At 37.1% G+C, this 27488-nt stretch overlaps 1 protein-coding gene across 6 annotated transcripts in view; it reads right to left on the reverse strand.

Annotated features, from left to right (window-relative positions):
- The window catches only part of ADK (adenosine kinase), a 599984-nt gene that overhangs the window by 499551 nt on the left and 72945 nt on the right, over nt 1-27488 (reverse strand). For 5 of the 6 annotated variants that reach the window (XM_055275674.2, XM_055275676.2, XM_055275677.2 and 2 more), the window contains one exon: nt 25055-25108. The exons of the other annotated variant lie outside the window; for it this stretch is intronic. In XM_055275674.2, coding sequence (XP_055131649.1) covers nt 25055-25108 — 54 coding nt within the window. The remainder of the gene's footprint in view (nt 1-25054; nt 25109-27488) is intronic. 6 annotated transcript variants of the gene reach the window in all.

The raw sequence follows: 27488 nt of genomic DNA on the forward strand, positions 1-27488 counted from the left end.
TAGCCATCATCACTCTATATAATAGCTAGTTACTGCCTGTCTATAACTCCAAATAGACTGAAATCTTTTCAGGGCCAGGTTGTATCTTACTCATCTCTGCATTTCTAGTACATAGAGTAAACATTCAGTAACAACTGGTAAATGGATGAATAGGGAGAGAGTGGCGCAATAAGTCTTCAGAAGCTCTTGTACTTCACATATTACTAAAAATACTTATTGAATAGGAAATTTAAAGCTCAATTCTACATTCTCTATTAGAATATAAACTATGAGTGAAGGACAATTACTGTCTGGCACTGTATTCAGTGTCTAAAATAGGGCTTTACACATAGTATAAAACTAACAAATATTAGTTACATGAATAAATACATGAATTGAAAAATTGAAGAACTGAATGATCTGGTAATTTGCATATGACAGGATAACGGGAAAACCCTTTCATTCATTTCTGGCTAAATTTCTCAACTATTTAAATATCACACATATCTGTGTATCTAAGAGCAAGATTCTACAATGCCACATATCTTATTTGGAAGAAGGTGATAATCAATCAGTATTTATTACTTCAAGTTGGCTCATTTTACCATTCATTTCCTACTTAAGCCCTATAGTAATTTAACTTTGTAAGACCTATGTCAGGCCTTAAATATATGATGAACAAATAAAAGTGTGTGTGTGTGTGTGTGTACGCGTGCACATGCATATACAATAAAACAACATAAGATCTCAAATTCTTTTTGAAAGTCTTAAGGATATAAACTATATACAGAGAAAAATAGAAGCACAGACACAGTGACACATGAATGCCCCACTCACAAATGAAAACAAAACAAATATTTTGCAATAATCCATTTACTTCTAGTGTTTTGGGCTTTCAACTCTATAGTCATAAAAAATGTTCAAAACTAATAGTAAGAACACTATTTTCCTCTAGCATGCCTAAAAAAAAAATAAAGAAAGTAAGAAAAGCTAGAGCCTTCCTCCCACTAAATACTCTGTTAAATTAAGAAGTAATATGTTTTGGTGTAGTCATCATTTCAGTAATTATATTCCAAAGAACCCTATAACTTACAAAACCAGCAACAACCGAAGAGAATTTCACACAAATTTTGGTCATGGAATACTTTACTGGAAGACATGAAAAATAGATAGTGGCAAAAAGCAGCAGAAAATATTTATAATCATAAAGCAATGAGAAAATATACACCAAAATATCATCAATTCATTTATATCTTCCAGTGGCCTTTATCCTCCTTTCTAATGTTTATCATCCTTTTCTCTGCCAAATTTCTGCTACCAATCCATCATCTCTTCAAATGGCTTGCAATAAAATGAACAAACAAAACTCATGCTCCTTCAAGGAGAATTGATATTAGTGATCATGGTGAGACCACAGATCCATAAAATCTTTAGGTTAACAGAGCAGCTGATATAAAAGTAGAATACATCTGCTAAACCAACTGCCTTTTTAAACTTGTTTAAAAAGTTATTTTGAACAAGTATACTCAAACACTTAATAAAAGAATTTGAAGGCTGGGCACGGTGGATCATGCCTGTAGTCCCAGCACTTTGGGAGGCCAAGGCGGGCAAATCATGAGGTCAGTAGATCAAGACCATCCTGGCCAACATGATGAAACCCTGTCTCTACTAAAAATACAAAAAATTAGGTGTGGTGGCACATGCCAGTAAGCCCAGCTACTCGGGAGGCGGAGGCACGAGAATCGCTTGAACCCAGGAGGCGGAGGTGGCAGTGAGCCGAGATTGCACCACTGCACTCTAGCCTGGTGACAGAGCGAGACTCCACCTCAAAAAAAAAGAAAAAGGCAATCTGAAAGGTTATGTAACCCAATTAACCCTCCATCTACTGATTCATTTGCTAGTACTCCTACCAAGAGTCAATAATCTGGTCTATGCTTTAACACCTCATAAGAAAGGGAACTCACTACTTCCAAAACAAGCTGATTCTATTTTTGTATTCCTTTACTACTAGAAAGTTTTCCTTTATTGAGCAAAAATCATTCAGTCCATGTCTTCTACATGAAGGAAGCCCCTCAAAGAAAGATGGATATTATGTATATCCTAATTCTCTTTCTTTGAATTAAAATTACAGTTTCTTTATGACATAGTTTTAAATTCCTTCAACAATTAAATGGAGGAGGTTAGAATCTACCACCCCCATCATGAGGCTCAACCTGAGAAATAATACATATCCATCAAAAAAGCAGCATATGTGTAATTATTATCCTCTTGATAAAATTTTTAAAATTTTAAAACAGAATGCTTGTTCTTCTGTAGGTGGGCTGCCATAAATGCCCAGGGAAGCTTGTAACCAATGTTTTATTGTTGAAGAACGGGGGATAAAAAGGAAAAAAGACAGTAAAAGAATCTCTAAAACACAAGAACCTATTTCTTTGCCCTCAACATTATTCTTTTTGACGCTAAGTTTACACTGTTTCATATATCAATTCCCTTTTTCTACTAGAAAGTTCATACTTTATAGCAAGCTTATACTAGACATTTTTTGAGTTTAAAAAAACACCATTTTATTGTTGTTGAAAAAGTAGGTCAGTATTCCTAATTTACTCATGTACTTAATAAAGTTAGTTAAAAATACCAAACGAAGAAACTGTTAAAGGAGCTGATGGTTGGTATTAGGTTGAAGGATATCTAAACAGCAAAACTGCTAATAAAATATATCAGGCCAGGCAAGGTGGCTCATCCCAACATTTTGGGAGGCCAAGGCTAGCTGATCACTTAAGCCCAAGAGTTTGAGACCAGCCTAGGCAACAAAAAATATCCATCTCTACAAAAAACACAAAAATTGGCCAGGCATGGTGGCATGTGCCTGTAGTCCCAGGTACTCAGGAGGCTGAGGTGGGAGGATCACTTGAGCCCAGGCAGTGAAGGCTGCAGTGAGCCATGGCTGCCCTACTGTACTCCAGCCCTCCAGCCTGGTGACACAGCAAGACTCTGTCTCAAAAAAAAAAAAAAAAAATCAAAAAAAGCCAGATGTCAGTGATCCAAGAATCAGCTAAGCCAAAAACTGGATGAGTGTACTTAACTAAACTAACCTCTCTGGGCCTCAGAGTATTCTCATCTGTGAAATGAGGATAAAGAATTAGGATCATAAGTTCTCAGACGCTTTCATCTCAGGACCCCTTTACACCTTAAAAAGAGTATCGAGTAATTCAAGGAGCTTTAATATCTAGCCCTAGTTATAATATTAGAAGTTAAAATATAACTTTTTAAAATATTATTTTAAGAATAAATTCATTAAATGTTAACGTAACATTTTATGAAAATAACTATTTCCAAACTAAAAAAAATCTTAGTGACAAGAGAAGCACTGTTTTATAATCTTTGCAAATCTCTTTAATGTCTGGCTTATGAAGCCAAAATTACAGGCCACTGTTTTGAACAAAACTCCTGCACTAGGCTCCAAAAGAAGACCAGACTAAAAATCAAAATGGAGTCACCCATGCTCACCAAACCCAAACTGAGTTGTTATCTTGACTTTCTAAAAAATCAGGAGAGACAGATAACAGCCTAATTTCCCAAATAGGACAGTTTTCAATATTCAATGCACATGATAGTGAAGTATTCAATGGGCATGATAATGAAGTTTCCTCTGTTTTAATCCCTAATCTGAAGTAACCTGATATTTACCAGTCTTTCTATTGTCCTGTCTCCCCATCCAGACCTTACAAGAGAATTCACTTTGAAATGACCAATCTGCTTTCTTCAGCCCTTTCTGTCTATAAAACCAACCACCTGCTCAACTCATTGGAACACACACTCTACTTTATGGAATGAAGTATTGCCTGATTCTAGAATTACAATAAAGCTGACTGAGATCTTTAAACTAAATTTGTTGTAACTTTGTCTTTTGACAGAACTGCTAGAGTCTCATATAACTTGTGCATTCAATCAGTATGGCATGGTATGCAACCTCTAGAAAACTGCACCTACACTCATGAGAGAATGAGAATGAAAAGGGTAAACACAGTCTTAGTATTACTTTGAATATAGTTCTGCCATCACAGAACTTCTGTCAAGGTCTTAAGGACCCCTGACCCCCCTCCCACAAGAGGCCCTTGAACCACAATCTGAGAACTCCTGGACCAGACAATCTCTAATACTCATGCAGGCTGACAATAATATTTTTATTTTTTTAACCTGAAAATACACACTTACCCTCATCATGATAGAATGCATCGTAACTGTGATATGAGATTCCAATGAGATGATCCTTTTAAACTCAACTATAAAAAGTCATTTCAGAAAAGCATAAGATAAAAAACTGTAGAACAGAGACCGGGTGCAGTAGCTTATGCCTGTAATCCCACTTTGGGAGGCCGAGGTGAGTGGATCACTTGAGGTCAGGAGTTCAAGACCAGCCTGACCAATATGGTGAAACCCCATCTCTACTAAAATTACAAAAATTAGCCGGGCGTGATGGTGCATGCCTGTAATCCCAGCTACTAAGAAGGCTGAGGCAGGAGAATTGCTTGAACCTGGGAGGTGGACAGTGCAGTGAGCTGAAATTGCGCCACTGCACTCCACCCTAGGTGACAGAGTAAGACTCCGTCTCAAAAAAAAAAAACAAAAACCAAAACAAAACAAAAAAAAAACTATGGAATGAGGAATACTCATTGTCACAAAGGAAATTCCTTCAAGAAAGAAAAGCTATCTAAATTATTACCTTTGTACTATAATACTAATAACAACACTTGGCATGACAAAACTATTCATTTGTGTAAAAAATATATAGGGTCATCTACTACATGTAAAGTATTGTGATAAGTGGAATGAGAGAAAGCATGAAGAACTTTATGTTTTTGTAGGAGGGATCTGATTTATATTCCAAAACTATAATCCAAAGTTAAAAAAAGACAAATGCTATGAAACAAGTTCAAATAAAGCATTATAGTAGATCCTAATCTTAAGGGTATGTATGAGGATTATGTTAATATAATTAGTAAAATATTCATTCAAAAACAGTACAGGAACACAATAAAATCTACTATATATATTTACTGGCCTATAGAGAGATGCTTCATTCTGTTACCAATAATTGAACATTAAATTGAAAGTCATACATGTACCTTTCCAGAAGAAAAATTCAAATGCAAGATTTCAAAGCAAGTTTAATCTCTAATTTCACACATGCCAATAAAATCACTGACAACGATGACTTTGGCAAATACTTATAACAAGCATCTACATGACTTTTATGGTTCAATCTCATGACCAGAGAAAAATACAGAGTGATAACAAAATCAGGGGGAAAAAGACTACATTAAAATCCTAGAAACACTTTTAAGAGCTGGCTAAATCTTTCCAACTTTACTGAAAAATATTTCATTAGCTAACCATTTTGACTCTAATGGATCGTCATTCAACGGCTGCATCTAAGTGAACACTATACCACATAGTTTGCCCTCTTCCTAATACAAAAATTAATTTAGAAGAGTCATCTCTTTCCTTTGTAAAAATAGTGAATTCAAGCCTAAGTTTCTGGGTAATAATTACAAACACATAAATAATCAAAATGTTTCCCTTAATTTGTAAATCACAATGTAACTCAAATGAGATAGTAATATTGTTTACTTAACAATACAAAGAAATCTTGAAACAAATTTTGGTAACACATATCTAATAAATAATTTCATTTTTCATGCATATACAGTTATGAAGTTAATACAATTTGCATATAGGTCAACTTTTCAAAAAATCTACTTAACATATTTAGACTAAATAAAAGGTTATCTGGCATATTAACTCTGGGAATTCATCTTTACCTTTATTAAGATAAACATACAGTACAAGTTTAGAATATTTGAATGCTTCCTTCCACTGAGCTCATCTATACTCAAAATACAATGCCCAAATATTCTAGATCTTCCATACACTTTTTTGAAGTTCTATATTCATTTTTCCCACTTACTGTCACAGATAAAACAGGCGAAATAGCACCATCTGGTGGGCATCACTTTCGTTTTAAAATAATTTTCTACATTTACCTTATGAATACTTTTTTGAAAAAACTGCGTAACAATTTTAAATCATTTATAAAGTACTATAAATAGTTAAGTAGCTTGGTTACCAAGAAAAATATATTTGAATATTGAACCAAGGTTGCAACATTGCTTTGGTTTTTAATTATTGAGAAGTTAAACATTATTGTAATACTGTAATTATTGTAAAGCTGAAATCTCCTCAGAGCTTAACCTTGTGGTGGTATTAGTTTTTTTTTTTTTAATTTTTTGTAGAGAGGGGGCTCTCACTATGTTGCCGAGTCTGGTCTCGAACTGCTGGGCTCAAGTGATCCACTGGCTTCGACCACCCCAAAGTGGTAGGATTATAGGCATGAGCCACTGTGCCTAGCCTATTCTTTCTACAAGGTTGACTGACCCCATAGCCATTGTCTTCATCCACAGCTAACCAATGTCTCTTTTCATAAGAGATAATACTTTTCATCTAATGGAGATCTAATCTTACCTTTGCTGAGTGACTGAGTAAAACAACTCCAAACATCAAGTAACAATTTATACTACTCCATAACATGTGTTGATGGTTACAGTCGATTATAACTGAATCTAAAATTCTCAGAACTACCAAGCCTTAAAGCAAAAAGAAATAAAATTACTGCAGGAGAAAAAAGAAACAATATTATATTCAGAAGAAAGTGGAAGTATGACTACCGTCCCCACTGTGATTTCCTAAAACTTTACAGCATCTCTTCTCAGTTAAGAAGTACTCTCTACTAAAAATATGAAAAAATTAGCTGGGCATGGTGGCTGGCCCCTGTAATCCCAGCTACTCAGGAGGCTGAGGCATAAGAATCATTTGAAACCGGGAGGTAGAGGTTGCAGTGAGCCGAGATCACGCCACTACACTCCAGCCTGGGACAGAGCGAGACTCCGTCTAAAAAAAAAAAAAAAAAAAACCGCTAGCTAAAGTGGCAGTTTTCAATGTACACTATTCTCCTGAATGTATTTTTCTATCTTCTTTGGTTTAGAGACAGTAATTTTGTTTGTTTGTTTCTTTTTAAAGGTGCCCTGCTAGGTTGCTTAGAATAAAACCAAAGAGCCTGAAAATTATGTCAAGGCAAAAAGAAACAATATTTCCCATGAGACCATAACTTTACAGGTTCCCCTTCAAGTCTGAGGGTAACACAAATCTTCCATGCTTTAAAATATATTCACTGAATTTTATACATTTTTATATCTTGGTTACTGTCAGGAAATGTGTTTAAAATTCTAAATTTAAAATTTTTAATTTTTTTTAGTGCACAAGGTAATTAGGAATAATTACGATAACAGAAAATAGTTTTAGAAAACCTCTTACTGAGGCCGTTTCTAAGTCTGGCCCTGGTTCCTGTGTTCCCAGGAAATCTGACAGGCCATTTCACTTAAACATTGTGAGCAATTCACTATTAGTTGCCAAGTCAACAGCCATTTCCCCGTTGCCAGTGGAGCTCTAATTTTTGTTCAGTTATAAGGAAACATGTACTTCAGAATACGCTAATTAATAATGATAATTCTATTTTCTTTGCTAGTAACTGGTTTAGGAATGTGTGTGTGATGAGAATCTACCAGAGTACTTCTGGGAAACATTTTCTTGCTCTTAAAAAAGAAGATGGGCGGACAGACGGGCGCAGTGGCTCACGCCTGTAATCCTGGCACTTTGGGAGGCTAGGTTTTTATTTTTCTGAGATGGAGTTTCACTCTTGTTGCCCAGGCTGGAGTGCAATGGTGCGATCTTGGCTCACCATGACCTCCGCCTCCTAGGTTCAAGCGATTCTCCTGCCTCAGCCTCCCGAGTAGCTGGGATTACAGGCATGCACCACCACACCTGACTAATTTTCTGTTCTTGGTAGAGACGGGGTTTCTCCCTGTTGGTCAGGCTGGTCTCGAACTCCCGATCTCAGGTGATCCACCTGCCTCAGCCTCCCAAAGTCCTGGAATTACAGGTGTGAGCCACCATGCCTGGCCCCTTTTAAAATATTTCTGCTCATTGATGATGCACCCAGTCACCCAAGTGCTCTGATGGAGATGTACAAGGAGATGAATGCTGTTTTCATGGCTGCTAATACAACATTCATTCTGCAACCCCCAAATCAAGGAGTAATTTTGACTTTCAAGTCTTATTATTTAAGAAATATATTTTGCAAGACTATAGCTGCCATAGACAGTGATTCCTCTGATGGATCAGACAAAGTAAAATGAAAACCTCCTGCAACGTATTCATCATTCTAGATGCCATTAAGAACATTCGTGATTCATGGGAGGAGGTCAAAACATCAACATTAACAGGAGTTTGGAAGAAGTGAATTCCAGCCCTCGTGGATGACTTTGAGGGCTTTAAGACTTCAGGGAAGAAGTCACTGAAGATGTGGTAGAAACAGCAAGAGAACTAGAATTGGAAGTGGAGCCTGAAGATGGATACTGAAATGCTGCAATCTCATGATAAAACTTGAATGGACAGGGAGTTGCTTCTTATAGATGAGCAAAAAAAGTGGTTTCCTGAGATGGAATGTACTCCTGGTGAAGATGCTGTGAACACTGCTGAAATGACAACAAAGGATTTTGAATATTCCATAAACTTAAGCTGATAAAGCAACAGTGTGGTTTGAGAGGACTGACTCCAATTTTCCAAGTTCTACTGTGGGTAATATGCTATCAGACAGCATTGCATATTACAGAGAAATTTTTCATGAAAGGAAGGCTCTGACACAGCAAACTTCATTATTGTCTTATTTTAAGAAATTGCCACAGCCACTACAACCTTCAGCAACCAACACCCTGATCAGTCAGTAGCCATCAACACTGAGGCAAGACCCTCCACCAGCAAAATGATGATAACTTGCTAAAGGCTCAGATGATTGTTAGCATTTTTATCCATAAAGTATTTTTATGGATTAAGGAATATACATTTTTATACACAATGTTATTGTATACAATAGATTACATTAAATTAAGGCATATACATTTTTTATACACAATGTTATTGCATACAATAGATTACATCGTGATATCACCACGACTTTTATATGCACTGGGGAAATACAATCTTCATGTATTTCTCTTTATTGTGATATTCACTTTATTGTGATAGTCTAGAACCAAACCCCCAATATCTCCAAGGTGTGCCTGTATAGGAAAACCAGATTACTATTTAAGTGGTTTATGGATAATGAAGGGTAGATTTGTTATACGAATAAAATTGGCCTATCTATTCTTTAAAGCAATTATCTGATATCAAATTTAGTCAAGGCCAACAAACAAAAAGAATAAGAATCATTCTTGAATTTCTTTGTGCCACAATACACACTGTACATCTGTTTGAATAAACTGTATTATATTTTAACAGAATAAAGATGTTTAGTACTAACAAAGGCTTCAAAGATAATTATCCACACAAAATTGTTTAAAAGCCTACTCAAGCATAATCCTAAGAACATCCTTCAATCTACTTAGAAGAAAATACAGTTAAATTTTTAGAAACTGAAAGAGCATATGTACTTCAGTTCTTTCTTATCCTCATTTGTATGTTTTAGTCCCTAGCTTTATGGTTAAAATCAGTTCACTCATTTTTCTAAATTCCATGTTGCAAGTCAATCATATTTCCTCTGCCTTCATGGAGCTTACATTATGACTGAGAAAACATCTTTGAAGAGCTAATTATACAACTTACAATTTAATATAAAATGGTTTAGGGGAGTGTCTTAGTTTGATTGCTACAGCTTTTAACAGAAACCTGAGATTGGGTAATTTATAAAGGAAAGAAATATTAATATGTTTCTCAGTTCTGAAGGCTGGGAAGTCCTAGAGTATGGTGCCAGCTTCTGCTCAGCAACTTCTTGCTGCATTATCCCATGGCAGAAGGCAAACAGCAAGCAAGTGCTAGAGGGGCCAGACTCACTTTATAACAACCCTCTAGAGATAACTAACCCACACCTGCATTAATGCACTCATGAAGGTAGGGCCCCATGATCTAATCACCTCTTAAAGGCCTCCACCTCTTATTACTGTCCACCTCTTATTACCGTTACAATGGCAATTAAATTTCAACATGAGTTTTGGAGGGGACAAACATTCAAACCATAGCAGAAAGAAAGGAGAAAAAGTGGTGGTAAAATAAGCTCACTCCCACACAGGAAAATTGGAAGTAGACTTTGATAACAAAGGATTTTCCAACAACAGCATAAACTCATAGAACTCATATATGTGAGCAGGGTGCAGTGGCTCACGCCTGTAATCCTAACACTTTGGGAGGCTGAGGTAGGCAGACCACTTGAGCCCAGGAGCTCGAGACCAGCCTGGGCAACATGGCAAAATGCAATCTCTACTAAAAATACAAAATGGAGCCAGGCATGGTGGCACATGCCTGTAGTCCCAGCTACTTAGGAGGCTGAGGTGGGACGATCACTATGATCATGCCACTGAACTCCAGTCTAGGAGACAGAGTGAGACCACATCTCAAGAAAAAAAAAGAAAAAGGAAAATTTTTTTAAACCGTATATGTAAAGCATTTTTTCCTGCAATTCTTCGCTAATTTTCTGGATCTTGCTAAGATTTTCTCTTTGCTCTTTCTACCTGTTGTATAAGTTTGCTTTCCCCTCCTCTACAAGACAAAAAAAAAAAATCCCTTATGAACATTTTCCCACCCAAGTCAAACCAGAAAGTTTCAGAAAAAAAAAATAAAGGATAATTTCAAATATCCAGCTAAACTTCAAAATTTATTTTTCCCCTAGAGCTTCCATCAGGCTTTACTCAACACAGACCTACAGAGCTAGAAATCACACCTCTCTCTAGCCTTCCCAAATAAAAAAGCATTAAAGTTACAGGAATGTTTGAAGAAGAAAGTTTTATTTTGTATATGTTATTAAAACTTTGTATGTACAAAGTGAAACATTTTTGTAAAGGTTACATTTATACCTTTAAAAACCCACTTGCAACTGATTAGAATACAAAGTAAAATTTTACAGGGAAATTTTATAGATAATGTTTAGATCACGTTTCTAAATTATTGAAAAAGTCCAGTTGCAATCTTATTGAAGTTCTACAGAGGGAGCTAGTATCACAAAGAATAAAGTTATAATACATGAACTTCAGAAAAAGACCTAGTCTGTTGGAAATATCAGATAACCATTCATCAATATGAGCTCACTTTATCCTCTAAAGTTTTACCTTAACAATTAGCCAACTCAAAATAAAACACAGTATTGCCTATAAACTGTGACATATTTCTAGTGAACCATACTAAAACTTATAAAATATAATTTCCATCAAAAATATGTAGAAAGCTGAAACTGGATCCCTTCCTTACACCTTATACAAAAATTAATTCAAGATGGATTAAAGACTTAAATATTAGACCTAAAACCATTAAAATCCTACAAGAAAACCTAGGCAATACCACTCAGGACATAGGCGTGGGCAAGGACTTCATGTCTAAAACACCAAAAGCAATGGCAACAAAAGCCAAAATCGACAAATGGGATCTCATTAAACTAAAGAGCTTCTGCACAGCAAAAGAAACTATCATCAGAGTGAACAGGCAACCTACACAATGGGAGAAAATTTTTGCTACCTACTCATCTGACAAAGGGCTAATATCCAGAATCTATGATGAACTCAAACAAATTTACAAGAAAAAAACAAACAACTCCATCAAAAAGTGGGCAAAGGACATGAACAGACACTTCTCAAAAGAAGACATATATGCAGCAAAAAAATACATGAAAAAATGCTCATCATCACTGGCCATCAGAGAAATGCAAATCAAAACCACAGTGAGATACCATCTGACACCAGTTAGAATGGCCATCATTAAAAAATCAGGAAACAACAGGTGCTGGAGAGGATGTGGAGAATTAGGAACACTTTTACACTGTTGGTGGGACTGTAAACTAGTTCAACCATTGTGGAAGTCAGTGTGGCGATTCCTCAGGGATCTCGAACTAGAAATACCATTTGACCCAGCCATCCCATTACTGGGTATATACCCAAAGGACTATAAATCATGCTGCTATAAAGACACATGCACACGTATGTTTATTGCGGCACTATTCACAATAGCAAAGAGTTGGAACCAACCCAAATGTCCAACAACGATAGACTGGATTAAGAAAATGTGGCACATATACACCATGGAATACTATGCAGCCATAAAAAATGATGAGTTCATGTCCTTTATAGGGACATGGATGAAAATGGAAAACATCATTCTCAGTAAAGTATCGCAAGGACAAAAAACCAAACACCGCATGTTCTCACTCATAGGTGGGAATTGAACAATGAGAACTCATGGACACAGGAAGGGGAACATCACACTCCGGGGACTGTTGTGGGGTTGGGGGAGGGGGGAGGGACAGCATTAGGAGATATACCTAATGCTAAATGACGAGTTAATGGGTGCAGGAAATCAACATGGCACATGGATACATATGTAACAAACCTGCACATTGTGCACATGTACCCTAAAACCTAAAGTATAATAATAAAAAATAAATAAATAAATAAAAATTTAAAAAATACCTTTAAATACTTTTCAAGTAGATATGTTCATAATGAACAATATCACTCCTCCAAAAAAGTTTTTTAAAAAAGGTTCCTAAGTCACTGAACTTATACAAAATGGAAAGCAATCAAAAAGATTTAAACAGTTCTATCCTTTTCTTATATAAGCCAAGTTACGAAGTCTCTTCCTCATCTGTAAAATGGGAATGATTACAATATCTGCTTCACAGAGTTGCTGTGGAGATTAAATTAGATCATAAAATAATTAAAACAATGCCCTTCTTCCTTGTTCTTTAAAATGTATTATTTAATTGTTCAACACTTTCCAAAAAGAAATCAACATAGTAGAGTTTTCAAGGTTAGATTGGCTGCTAATAAACACTAAAGGTTCACTCAAGACCCCTAAGTATATATCATTCCCAAAAGGTCTGACTCAGCCCTTAAGGGGAAATAGTGTTGGCATAACTCTTACATTAAAATCTGCCATAAAAACTGGAAGCATTCCCTCTGAAAACTGGCACAAGACAGGGATGCCCTCTCTCACCACTCCTATTCAACATAGTGCTGGAAGTTCTGGCCAGAGCAATCAGGCAGGAGAAGGAAATAAAGGGTATTCAATTAGGAAAAGAGGAAGTCAAATTGTCCCTGTTTGCAGATGACATGATTGTATATCTAGAAAACCCCATTGTCTCAGCCCAAAATCTCCTTAAGCTGATTAGCAACTTCAGCAAAGTCTCAGGATACAAAATTAATGTACAAAAATCACAAGCATTCTTGTACACCAATAACAGACAAACAGAGAGCCAAATCATGAGTGAACTCCCATTCACAATTGCTTCAAAGAGAATAAAATACCTAGGAATCCAACTTACAAGGGATGTGAAAGACCTCTTCAAGGAGAACTACAAACCACTGCTCAATGAAATAAAAGAGGATACAAACAAATGGAAGAACATTCCATGCTCATGGGTTGGAAGAATCAATATCATGAAAATGGCCATACTGCCCAAGGTAATTTATAGATTCAATGCCATCCCCATCAAGCTACCAATGACTTTCTTCACAGAATTGGAAAAAACTACTTTAAAGTTCATATGGAACCAAAAAAGAGCCCGCATCGCCAAGTCAATCCTAAGCCAAAAGAACAAAGCTGGAGGCATCACGCTACCTGACTTTAAACTCTACTACAAGGCTACAGTAACCAAAACAGCATGGTACTGGTACCACAACAGAGACATAGATCAATGGAACAGAACAGAGCCCTCAGAAATGATGCCGCATAGCTACAACTATCTGATCTTTGACAAACCTGACAAAAACAAGAAATGGGGAAAGGATTCCCTATTTAATAAATGGTGCTGGGAAAACTGGCTAGCCATATGTAGAAAGCTGCAACTGGATCCCTTCCTTACACCTTATACAAAAATTAATTCAAGATGGATTAAAGACTTATATGTTAGACCTAAAACCATTAAAATCCTACAAGAAAACCTAGGCAATACCATTCAGGACATAGGCGTGGGCAAGGACTTCATGTCTAAAACACCAAAAGCAATGGCAACAAAAGCCAAAATCGACAAATGGGATCTCATTAAACTAAAGAGCTTCTGCACAGCAAAAGAAACTATCATCAGAGTGAACAGGCAACCTACAGAATTGGAGAAAATTTTTGCAACCTACTCATCTGACAAAGGGCTAATATCTAGAATCTACAATGAACTCAAACAAATTTACAAGAAAAAAACAAACAACCCCATCAAAAAGTGGGCAGAGGATATGAACAGACACTTCTCAAAAGAAGACATTTATGCAGCCAAAAAACACATGAAGAAATGCTCATCATCACTGGCCATCAGAGAAATGCAAATCAAAACCACAGTGAGATACCATCTCACACCAGTTAGAATGGCCATCACTAAAAAAACAGGAAACAACAGGTGCTGGAGAGGATGTGGAGAATTAGGAACACTTTTACACTGTTGGTGGGACTGTAAACTAGTTCAACCATTGTGGAAGTCAGTGTGGTGATTCCTCAGGGATCTCGAACTAGAAATACCATTTGACCCAGCCATCCCATTACTGGGTATATACCCAAAGGACTATAAATCATGCTACTATAAAGACACATGTACACGTATGTTTATCGCGGCACTATTCACAATAGCAAAGAGTTGGAACCAACCCAAATGTCCAACAACGATAGACTGGATTAAGAAAATGTGGCACATATACACCATGGATTACTATGCAGCCATAAAAAATGATGAGTTCGTGTCCTTTGTAGGGACATGGATGAAACTGGAAAACATCATTCTCAGTAAACTATCGCAAAGACAAAAAACCAAACATCGCATGTTCTCACTCATAGGTGGGAATTGAACAATGAGAACTCATGGACACAGGAAGGGGAACATCACACTCCGGGGACTGTTGTGGGGTGGGGGGAGGGGGGAGGGACAGCATTAGGAGATACACCTAATGCTAAATGACGAGTTAATGGGTGCAGGAAATCAACATGGCACATGGATACATATGTAACAAACCTGCACATTGTGCACATGTACCCTAAAACCCTAAAGTATAATAAAAAATAAAAATAAAAATAAATAAAAACAAACAAACAAACAAAAATAATACTAGAAAAAAAAAAAAAGAAAAAAAATTACACACACACAAAAAAATAAAATAAAATAAAATAAAATAAAATAAAATCTGCCATAGCTACATTCTCAAAATATTCCTGTTTGTTATAGACCAAGAAGAAAGAGAATTCATCACACCAGCAGTTTCTCTCTCCATTCTGTTACCCTCAATAAATTTCATCCCATAAATGTATCTTGTCAAGTAAATTGCAGTTAAGGATCAATGAACTACACTTTGACTAAAGAGCTCTGAACAAAGTTTCTAGGAAACACCTTATCCTTCCCCCTAAAAATTGACGGGAAAGATCATTATCATTTTTTGTTATTGTTGAAGAGTTTTATGCTAGAAATTCAGAACTTATACCCAGAGGGATCACTGAACAGACTAAAAGAGAAGTAGGTAATGAAAGAAATCATTTGTTTAATGGACAATGACAGAAAAGCACTAATCTAAACCCAAAATGATATCTGAGGAACTTAAGTTTGGAAGACTACGTGATTAAACAAAGTTAAGGTCTTAAACCGTGCCAAGAAGTACACTTCCCCTAATTTCCTCTCCTATATGGTTTCAGCTTAAGATATGTCACAAGAGAAATTTGCATAAAATTTAGGGGATGCAATTGAAGCAGTAGCCATTTCATTCCAAAGGCAGTCATTGGTTAGAGGCAGGAAGGACAGACACAAAGGTATGGGCAGAACTGTAATCTGTCCTTACTCATCCCCACTCTACCTTCCATCCACAACTACCAGGACCAAACCTATCACCAGATTTTTCACTAAAGGCCCAAAGTGGTAGTTGCAAAGAGCCTAAAACACACGAACCTCCTTCACAGTTTCCCTATAGCAGAACACGCAATTCATTAACCTACATCAAAAGGCAGGTTAGCAACTTTTCTCTCACATTTTAGGGACCTTAATATCCCTAGTTTTTCCCATGATTGAATAAGGTTTAATTCCTGTAATAAATTCCTTATTTCTTAATATCACAGTGGCATTGAATTCTAACTGATACCCCAAGACTACAGCCTATGGCAAAACTCATACATAAACTAAGTTTCTTCTAATGCTAAGTCCAGGGCACCATATAGTGCGCTTCATAAGTAGAAGGCAGCAATTTAGAATTAAATTCTTTAAGGATTTTAAGATTTTACCACTAATAACGTACATTTTTCATTCACCTATCATTCATGAATATAAGACCATGTTTAATCACAAAATTATTCCTTATAGTCCAGGCGCGGTGGCTCACGCCTGTAATCCCAGCACTTTGGGAGGCCGAGGCGGGTGGATCACGAGGTCAGGAGTTCAAGACTAGCCTCACCAACATAGTGAAACCCTGCCTCTACTAAAAATAGAAAAATTAGCTGGGTGTGGCAGTGTGCGCCTATAGTCCCAGCTACTTGGGAGGCTGAGGCAGGAGAATGGCGTGAACCCGGGAGGTGGAGCTTGCAGTGAGCCGAGATTGTGCCACTGCACTTCAGCCTGGGTGACAGAGCAAGACTCCATCTCAAAAAAAAAAAAAATTCCTTATAATGAGTTACCTTCCTTGATGACAGTGTTAATTATTTTCTGGTTTTTTCGGGGGTGGGGGGCACAGGGGGGTTGTTTGTTTGTTTTTTGAGACAGGTTCTCACTCTATTGCCCAGGCTGGAGTGCAGTTGTGCAATCTTTGCTCACTGCAGCCTCAACTTCCTGGGCTCAAGCAATCCTCTCACCTCAGCCTCCTGAATAGCTGGGACTACAGGTGAGTGCCACCATGCCCAGCTAATTTTTTTTATACTTTTAGTAGAGACAGGGTTTCGCCATGTTGCCAAGGCTGGTTTCAAACTCCTGAGCTCAATTGATCCACCTGCCTCAGCCTCCCAAAATGCTGAGACTACAGGCGTGAGCTACCACACTTGGCCAATTATTTTCTTTTAAGCAACAAAATATTTAAGCAAATCTTTCCAAAGTTTTATAATCCAGGTATAAAAATTTCATAGAAGTTATGAGATCCTAGAATTTTACAGTAAGATCACAATCAAAAGTTCATCAAAAGACGTGAACTCAGATCTCAATTGGTTGAGAATCATTTGTAGATTATGTATAAGCCTGAAATGACCTCAATCAACGCTAGTTTTGGATCCTTACAGAAGTAACCTGACCACCTGACCGTATCAGTAAAAGAAAAAAAAACAAAAAAAAGAAGCAAAGAAACCTAACACAGATTTAGTACTTACTCCTGGAGATGCAGCCTTATAAGCACAAATGGTAACTCTTATTACAATAAACTATTTAAACCTTAGTTTAAAAAGCAATACAGTGAAAAGGTTACCTTACAAATATTATGACTACATACAAAAATAAACTTTAAAAAAAACTTTTCTTGGCCAGGCACGGTGGCTCACACCTGTAATCCTAGCCCTTTGGGAGGCCAAGGCAGACATATCACTTGAGCCCAGGAGTTCAAAACCAGCCTGGACAACATGGCAAGACCCCGTCGCTACAAAAAATACAAAAATTAGCCAGGTGTGGTGGTGCACACCGGTAGTCCCAGATACTCAGGAGGCTGATGGGAGGATATTTTAAGCCCACCAAGTCAAGGCTGCAGTGAGTCATGATCACGCCACTGCACTCCAACCTGGGCAACAGAGTTAGACCTTGTCTCAAAAAAAAAAAAAAAAGAAAAAAGAAAAAAAAAACTTTTCTTACATAAGAGGCATTTATATCTCAGGATAAAATTTCCAGCAAAAATATCATACATAGAAAGAGGCTGATGTGTTCTAGAGAAAAGGACTCCAATGATGACAAAGTTGCTAATGATGAAGATTCTGAATAAGACTGTTCAAAGAAATGGGAAGGAAAAAGAAAAAACTAATTCCATTTAACATAATATGTGGTTGTAAAATGTATACATTTGACTTACTTCATGAGCATACCTAAGAGCTTTTGTATCAAGCTGACCAAACAGCTTTGTGTTGCATCCTCTCCTTGGAAGAATGTAAAGTGCCTTGTATTTGGAAGTAATTAATTCTCTTCAACTCACTCAATATTGGTTATAGGTCTGAAGTGATTTCCAAAACCAAAACACAATATTGTGAAACTGATTTAATTAACTACTGAGTTCTCTGTGATCAGTTACCAAATCTTGCAATGGATATTAATCCCTTTAAAAAAAAAAAAAATTACTGGCGGCCAGGCATGGTGGCTCACGCCTGTAATCCCAGCACTTTGGGAGGCTGAGGCAGGCGGATCACCTGAAGTCAGGAGTTTGAGACCAGCCTGACCAATACGGTGAAACCCTGTCTTTACTAAAAATATAAAAATTAGCCAGGCGTGGTGGCAGGCATCTGTAGTCCCAGCTACTCAGGAGGCTGAGGCAGGGGAATCACTTGAACCCGGGAGGTGGAGGTTGCAGTGAGCCAAGATCGCGCCACTGTACTCCACCCTGGCAACAGAGTGAGACTCCATCTCAAAAAAAAAAAAAAGTTACTGGCTGGGTGCAGTAGGTCATGCCTGTAATCACGACACTTTGGGAGCAGAGGCAGGAGGATTGCTCGAGGTCAGGAGTTTGAGACCAACCTGAGCAACATAAGGAGACCCCATCTCTAAAAACAAGACTGTAGTGAGCCATGATCACGCAACTGTTTTCTAGCCTGGGTGACAAAGCGAGACCCTGTTTCAAAAAAATTTAAAAAAAAAGACTATATACTTAGAGAACTGCTTGGTGTGACAAAAATAGCACTTAAATGGGACTCAGGAGACTTGGTTTCTGGTCTAGTACTGTCCTTAAGTAGCAATGCAAACTATAGCAAGTCATTTTATCAATGTTACTCTCACCTTATGATAAAATATGGATATTGGTTCAAGGGTTCATTTCTAGAATCAAAATTCTATAATTTTAAAGATACAAAAAAAACTGGGCCCTGAGAATAGGATCATAAAAATGTTTATGATATTTTTAAAACTGTACCTTATTTATGAACACTAAAAAAAATTTAGCATTTAACCTTGCTGTCAGTCCTAGCTTATTTCAATTTTGACTTTTTGCTTCACAGGATTTTTTTTCTATTAGCTTTACAAATATCCAGTTCTTAGATCATTCTTGCCAGAAAAAAAAAAAAAAAAAAAAAAGATTCTTTTAACAGGGTCTCATTCTGTAACCCAGGCTGAAGCACAGTGGCACAGATCATAGCTCACTGCAGCCTGGACCTCCTGGTCTCAAGCAATCCTCCCACCTCAGTCTCCCAAGTAGCTGGGACTACAGGCAGGCACCACCACATCCGGCTACTTTTGTTAACTTTTTGTAGACACAAGAGTCTCACTATGTTGTCCAGGCTGGTCTCCAACTCGTAGGCCTCAAGCAATCCTCCTGCCTCAGCCTCCCAAAGTGCTGGGATTATAGGCACAAGCCCAGTCTATGATCTTGATGATTTCAAAGAACTGCTAAGTCACAGCATTAACTTAATTTAAGAGCATACCAGACCGGGCACGCTGGCTCGCGCCCGTAATCCCAGCACTTTGGGAGGCCAAGATGGGCGGATCACAAGGTCAGGAGATCAAGACCATCCTGGCTAACACGGTGAAACCCCGTCTCTACTAGGAATACAAAAAATTAGCCAGGCATGGTGGTGAGCACCTGTAGTCCCAGCTACTCTGGAGGCTGAGGCAGGAGAATGGCGTGAACCCAGGAGGCGGAGCTTGCAGTGAGCCGAGATCACACCACTGCACTCCAGCCTGGGCGACACAGCAAGACTCTGTCTCACAAAAAAAAAAAAAAAAAAAAAAAAGCATACCAGATGTTATTGTCTCTAACTTCTCTGACATATCCCTAAACATTCCATTTAAATATTTATAACTTTCCTGCTGGTTTGGAAATTGACACTATTCACTAAGAAATTACATTTTTACACTGCACCAAAGATCATATCCTGAGCACGTCCTAATACCCTTGAAGGTTCATGCCTATTGCATAATTTATTTATTTTCTTCCATCTCATCATAATCCTAAATTGGCAAACATTTAAATATCACAATATAATTAACTTTTATAAGACAAAATTAAAAAATTTAAGGGGTTATTCTGACAAAATAATTTAATTTTTGACATTAAAAAATCATAATGGAATTCATTCACTATCAGAAGGGAAAATACACTTCATATTTAGAACAGTATACACTGCTTACAAAAGTTCACTGTTTACCTTGGTAGCTATCTTAAAAAGCCAAGTAAATAAATGTGAATCCCCTTTAAAGAGATTTTCCCTTTGCCTTATAGCAAACAAAAAAAAAATCTTCAGATATCAGGTTACTCTGTGTTAAGTAGTATGGATACTTCTGAATTTATTTATATTTGCATTTGGAATTCACCCCTAAATCCAGACAACTTTTAACTTTCCTTACCTAAATCTTTATGATCAGATCTCAAAATCCAAGGTAATACAAAATTTATATATTCATAAAATAGATATTCATGGAAACAAAATGGTTCTATTTTCGACAACTGCAGATGTGTCCAAAGATTTTGAAAAGCCACTATTGGAGAGTAAGATTCCATTTATAAATAAAATCAGTATCTTTTACTTTTTCTTAAACCACTTTATTGAGGTATAATTGACATATAAAAAGCTGCACACTATCTTTTCTTTAATGCCTAGCACAATGTAAAGTAAGTGAAAAAATACTTAGTAAAATACTGATGTTTTCTTAATTTATTTTAAATTATTCCATTTACAAAACCAAAACTAAAAAAACTAGAAAGCTGATGAAACCAGTTCATTACTGGATCACGTACAGAACAAAGTATAAATCCTATAGTTTTAGATAAATCACATCACAACTTGAATTGCTCAGCTTTCTCTACTTAAAATCATTCCCCAAGGTCTTCAGTATGTAGAATAATGAAAAACAGGAACTTGAGAAAAACCACTTTGCTTAGAAAAACAAGTGTCACTGCTGACCAATATTTCCCTGTTTTCCCATGCCAATCTTCCTCAGACAGAGAAACAAGTATACTCGTGAAGCATCAGTAACTAAGTGTATATGAAATCTGAATCACAAAATTTCAGGAACTAAAAATGTTTTAATGAAAACATACTTAATATTCATTAATATCAAGATAATTAGAACTATCATTGTACTCTCTTATTGGTATTCTTTTTTTATTTTTTTAAAGGCAAGGTCTCACTCTGTTGTCCAGTCCAGAACTCAGTGGAATGATCATGGTTCACTGCAGCCTTGATCTCCTAGGCCCAAGAGATCCTCCTGCCTCAGCTTCCTGAGCAGCTGGGACTACAGGCACACACCACCTCATCAGGCTAATTTTTTTTTCCTTTTTTTGAGGCAGAGTCTCGCCCTGTCACCCAGGCTGGAGTGCAGTAGCGTGATCTTGGCTCACTGCAACCTTTGCCTCCCAGATTCAAGCAATTCTCCTGCCTCAGCCTCCTGAGTAGCTGGGATTACAGGCACCCACAACCATGTCTGGCTAATTTTTATATTTTTAGTAGAGACAGGGTTTCACCATCTTGGCCAGGCTGGTCTCGAACTCCTGACCTCAGGTGATCCAACCACCTCGGCCTCCCAAAGTGCTGGGATTACAGGCGTGAGCCACCGTGCCTGGCCTTTTTTAAGTTTTTTGTAGAGATGGGGTCTCACTGCGTTTCTCAGGCTGGTCTTGTACTCCTGGCCTCAAGCAATCCTTCCACCTCAGCCTCTCAAAGTGTTGGGATTACACGTGTGAACCACCATGCCAGGCCACTCTTTATTTATCAATATCAAGATAATTAGAGCAAGGCCGGGCGCGGTGGCTCACGCTTGTAATCCCAGCACTTTGGGAGGCCGAGGAGGGTGGATCACGAGGTCAGGAGATCGAGACCACGGTGAAACCCCATCTCTACTAAAAATACAAAAAACTAGCCGGGCGTGGTGGCGGGCGCCTGTAGTCCCAGCTACTCAGAGAGGCTGAGTCAGGAGAATGGCGTGACCCCAGGAGGCAGAGCTTGCAGTGAGCCGAGATCGCGCCACTGCACTCCAGCCTGGGTGCCTGAGTGACAGAGCGAGACTCCGTCTCAAAAAAAAAAAAAAAAAAAAAAAAAGATAATTAGCGCTATCACTCTACTCTCTTATTGGTACTCTTATAGAATTAGGGTTAATTTTCAAAGAGCAGGTCAATGCGATGGTGCCAACACATTTTTACAATTTTATAATGAATCAAGCTTTAACAGACTGAAATTAAGAAGTTGTAATAATGTTTTATGAGAATAAAGCATGGAATTACTGATTAGATAATAAAATTTTGTTTTATATCCATGTCTTATATTGTTTAAAGCTTGGTCTTGAACACAAAAAGATTTTTTTGTTTTTAATACAGCAGGTGAGTTGTTATACACTCCTTAGCAGACTCTGACGTCCATGACCACCACCCTACTAAGATTTTGGCTATTTGAGTTGCAAAGACACAAATTATATTATTTATAAACAGCTTTCCTAATTCATGAAATTCATTAATTCAATAACTGTTTAATTTTTTTAAATTAATACTCTGCTTTTATGATGCCATATTCAACTGAAAGTTTTCTTTGGTATGTAGGTCAAAAACTACAAGGAAGAGAGCCAGCAGCCAAAAATATCAAGACCATCAACTAATGACAAATCAAACGAGTGGCAATACTTAGCAATAATAGAACAAATAAACAACAGAACATTAATCTGCAAAAATAAAAAGGAATTAACTGATATATGCAACAACACTGATGATTTCAAAAACACAGTGAGTGACAGAAGCCTTATACAAAATAGGACATATATATGACTCAGTTTATAAGAAATTTTAGAACAAGTGAAACCAAAAAAAAAAAAAACTTTGAAATATAAAACTCTAGTTAATGGTATATGTGTTGAAATATTTAGAGAGAAGCATATTAATGTCTACAATTTACTTTGAAATGCATCCAAAAAACAGATGAAGTAATGCATGAACAGAAGAATAAATAGATAAAACAAGTGCAGCAATATGTTAATGATAAAACCTTGGTGGTAAATATATGGGTGAACACATAACATATGTTTAAAACTTTTCGTAATAAAATGTAGGGGCTGGGCACGGTGGCTCAAGCCTGTAATAATCCCAGCACTTTGGGAGGCTGAGGTGGGCGGATCACTTGAGGTCAGGAATTCGAGGCCAGCCTGGCCAACATGGCGAAACCCCATCTCTACTAAAATACAAAAATTAGCTGGGCATGGTGTCGGGTGCCTGTAATCCCTGCTACTCGGGAGGCTGAGGCAGGAGAATCGCTTGAACCCAGGAGGCAGAGGTCGCAGTGAGCCAAGATCATGCCACTACACTCCAGCCTGGGCAATGGAGCAAGACTTTGTCTCAAAAAAAAAAAAAAAAAAAAAGTAAGAAAAAAGTATCAGTTGGCCAAGTTATACCCACAGAGATGAATTATATCTTGGACAGTTAAAAAACTTTTAAATGAATTAAAACATTAAAATGGGTTATATATTAAATAACATATTCTTTAAAAGCAGATTTCTGGTATTTTTAATATTGGTCATAGTCTAAGGACTAAAGGAACTTTTAAGGCTCACCAACTACTTAATTCCCAAAGCAAAAGAAGTTCTGTTACCAGACCTATAAATAATAACCAACCAATGCTACAGTAACAATCACCGACCCTCACTGACTATACTAGGAAATAAAGAAACAGCAAAAAAATTTCTTGACAATATATATATTTGAGAACCCACTATGGAGATTATACTCAAATAAGGATAGACCAAATATAAACCTGATGAAAGGTTAGCATAATAATGAAAGGTTAGCATAATAGTGGAATGTGTAAACAGTAAGAATGCATAAGAAAATCCTTTCCCTGAACATTGGTCCTGCCATTTTATAATTAACAATTTATATGTTATCTTAAATAGGAGAGAAGAAAATAATTTACAAAAGGTTCAAGACAGTTTTTAAAAAGCAGTTTAAAAGTACTTGGAAAAAAATTATTACTTAATCTCAAGAAGAAAATAAGTCTTGAAGTCCTCTACGAAAAAAAATTACTGTCCCTATAAATGAGTACAAACTAAACCAAGAGAGACCTGAGTTAGATGTGAAAATAAAATGTCTTCAGCCAGGCATAGTGGCTCACACCTGTAATCCCAGCACTTTGGGAGGCCAAGGCAGGCGGATTACCTGAGGTCAGGAGTTTGAGACCAGCCTGGCCAACATGGCAAAACCCCATCTCTACTTAAAATACAAAAATTAGCCAGGCATGGTGGCGGGCACCTGTAATCCCAACTACTTGGGAGGCTAAGGCAGGAGAATTGCTTGAACCCAGGAATGAGAGGTTGCAATGAGCCGAGATCGTGCCTCCAGCCTGGGCAGCAGAACAAGACTCTGTCTCAAAAAAATAAAAATAAAATAAAGTGTTTTACCTTGTACCAAACAATTGACATTTACTTTTTCATAAACCAGTGACAGAAATAAAATTATATTTCTCCATCATTATCATGAAGGTGGGTGATCTACCGGAGTAAGACCCAAAAATTAACAGTGACTATTTTTATTTTTTACTTTTTTCTGGTAGAGCAGTCAGAAAATAGGAACAATTTAATATTTTATCTGGAAAGAGAAAATGACATGACATATTTCCCAATAAGACTTTAGTCTAGATGATGGAATACAACACTACATCTTTTAATGTGAATACAGGAGAAATTATGTCCTGTGTAAACTTTACATAGTATAAATTATATAGTGTAGGTTATCATAATTCTGTTAGGATTAAGGTCATAGTGTTAATTATACTTTGTCATTATATAATTTCGAAAATCAGATAATTTACATATACATATATCAACTTCATAGACAGAGTAAACTATTTACAGCCAATGGTTTAATGCACTTACAGTTCCTTGTGTTTGTCTTCAGCCAAGATTTGGTCATTTGGTTTCAGAGAATACCTATATAACAGAAACGAAAATTACACTCTTCATACAAACACAGTATCAACTTAAGTTAGTTGACCTCTTCAAAACAAGCGCTCCAACACTGTTATAGTCTCTGACTTAATTGATAAAACACCAAGAATGCCCAAGTAGACGGTTTTTTGCTGTTCTATTAGTCATTTCCAGGAACACCACTCCAGGAACTGAAAGGAGATCACCCTAACCATGCTTTGAAGATCTTCAATATTCTTCTGTAGTGAATCATCTGTAATGTCACACTTATTCAGCAGTTCAAAACTGATGCAACAACTACAACGTTAAGTATTTTAGACTTCACAAACAATATGTAAACCATTCATTAAATATATAGTAATCATATACTGTGAACCAGGCTATGTATTAAGTAGCATGACACAGGAGGGAAAGAAAAGCTTGGAGGGTTTTTTTTTTGTGTTTTTTTGTTTGTTTGTTTTTTGAGATAGAGTCTCACTCTGTCACCAAGGCTGGAGTGCAGTGGCACGATCTTGACTCAGTGCAACCTGTTCAAGCGATTCTCCTGTCTCAGCCTCCCCAGAAGCTGGGATTACAGGCACGCACCATCATGCCCGGCTAATTTTTGTATATTTAGTAGAGAAGGGGTTTCAACATGTTGGCCAGGCTGCTCTGAAACTCCTGACCACAAGTGATCCAAACACCTCAGCCTCCCAAAGTGCTGGGATTACTGGCATGAGCCACCGTACCCGGCCTCAAGTTTTAGAGTTTTTGATTGACCATTTACTAGCTAAATGACCATAGGCAAGTACTCTACATCTTTAAGTCTCAGTTTCTCTGGTCATAAAATACAGGTTGCTATAAATATTAGATCAGGGATCTTTCACAGTACCACATATTTGTACTGCTGAAGGTAAACAGACTTTCTGAAGGGTACACAGAAATAGATAAACAACAATGGACAACAATTCCCAGGTCTTCAATTCTCATTCATACTCAACCCTTTCATAAAATTTAAAATTAATCTGCCTGAAAATGGATCATAGGTCCATTTGAAAGGTCATGTTGATTTTCCTCTCCGGTCTCCTCTTTCGCAAGTACCTGTAAACCCACTGCTATGGTTTGAATATTTGACCCCCCTCAAATCTCATGTTGAAATTTAATCCCCAACGGGGCAATATTGAGAGGTAGGGCCTTTAAGAAGTAATTGGATCATGAGAGCTCTACCTTCATAAATGGATAACCCATTCATGGATTAATGGGTTATCATGGGAGGGGAGCTGGTGGCTTTAAAAGAAGAGAAGAGACCTGAGCTACCATATTAGCAGGTTCAGGCCCCTTGCCATGTGATACCCTGCACCACCTCAGGAATCTGTAGAGTCACTATCAGCAAGAAGGTTCTCACCAAGTGCAGCCCTTTGACCTTGGACTTCTCAACCTCCATAACTGTAAGAAATAAATTCCTTTTCTTATAAAATACCCAGTTTCAGGTATTCTAAGTAACAGAAAATGGCCTAAAATTCACTTTTTATTAATATAAAAAGGATGACATACTCCTCACCTATTCTGAATGAAACTATACACTATTGTATTGCCTGAGTATAAAAACCTTTTAAGTGTTAAACAAGGAATGATTCATATTTTGTCTGCAAAACTTTTTTTTTTTTTTGAGACAGAGTTTCACTCTGTCACCCAGGCTGAAGTACAGTGGCACAATCACGGCTCACCGCAACCTCTGCCTGCTGGGTTCAAGCAATTCTCGTGCCTCAGCCCCCAAAGCAGCTGGGACTACAGGCGTGCACCCCCACGTCCAGCTAATTTTCATACTTTAAGTAGAAACGAAATTTCACCATGTTGGCCAGGCTGGTCACGAACTCCTCACCTCAAGTGATCTGCCCACCTTGTCCTCCCAAAGTACTGGGATTACAGGCGTGAGCCACTGCACCCGGCCTATTTTCTTCTGTTTAATAATTTAGCAACATTTTGAAGGCAGAGAAGCAACATTTTGAAGGCAGAGAAGAAGGAGAAAAAAATATTTTTTAATAAATAAAAAATAATTTAGCAACATTTTAATACATTTGTTATTTTACTCTGTGCTAATTACAATTTAATGACTAAGATATTTTAAAATTTACACATTTTGGCTAGCTGCAAAGACATATAATAGGGTAATCAATATGCATAAAAGACTGTAATGCATAAAAATATACTACCTTCATAATGTATGCATGTTACAGGCAAAATATAACTTATGCATAAAATACATCATATAAGAATAGAATCTGGTGTGAAAAGTGTAACAGAAATGCAAATTCAGGACAGAAAGGACTATAAAATTTTTAAACGTCAAAAAAGGAAGCTGTTTATATATTTTTATAAATGAGTAAAAGGGGTATCAAATCAC

Source organism: Symphalangus syndactylus, chromosome 4 (genome assembly GCF_028878055.3).
Source record: "Symphalangus syndactylus isolate Jambi chromosome 4, NHGRI_mSymSyn1-v2.1_pri, whole genome shotgun sequence".
Lineage (NCBI taxonomy): Eukaryota > Metazoa > Chordata > Mammalia > Primates > Hylobatidae > Symphalangus > Symphalangus syndactylus.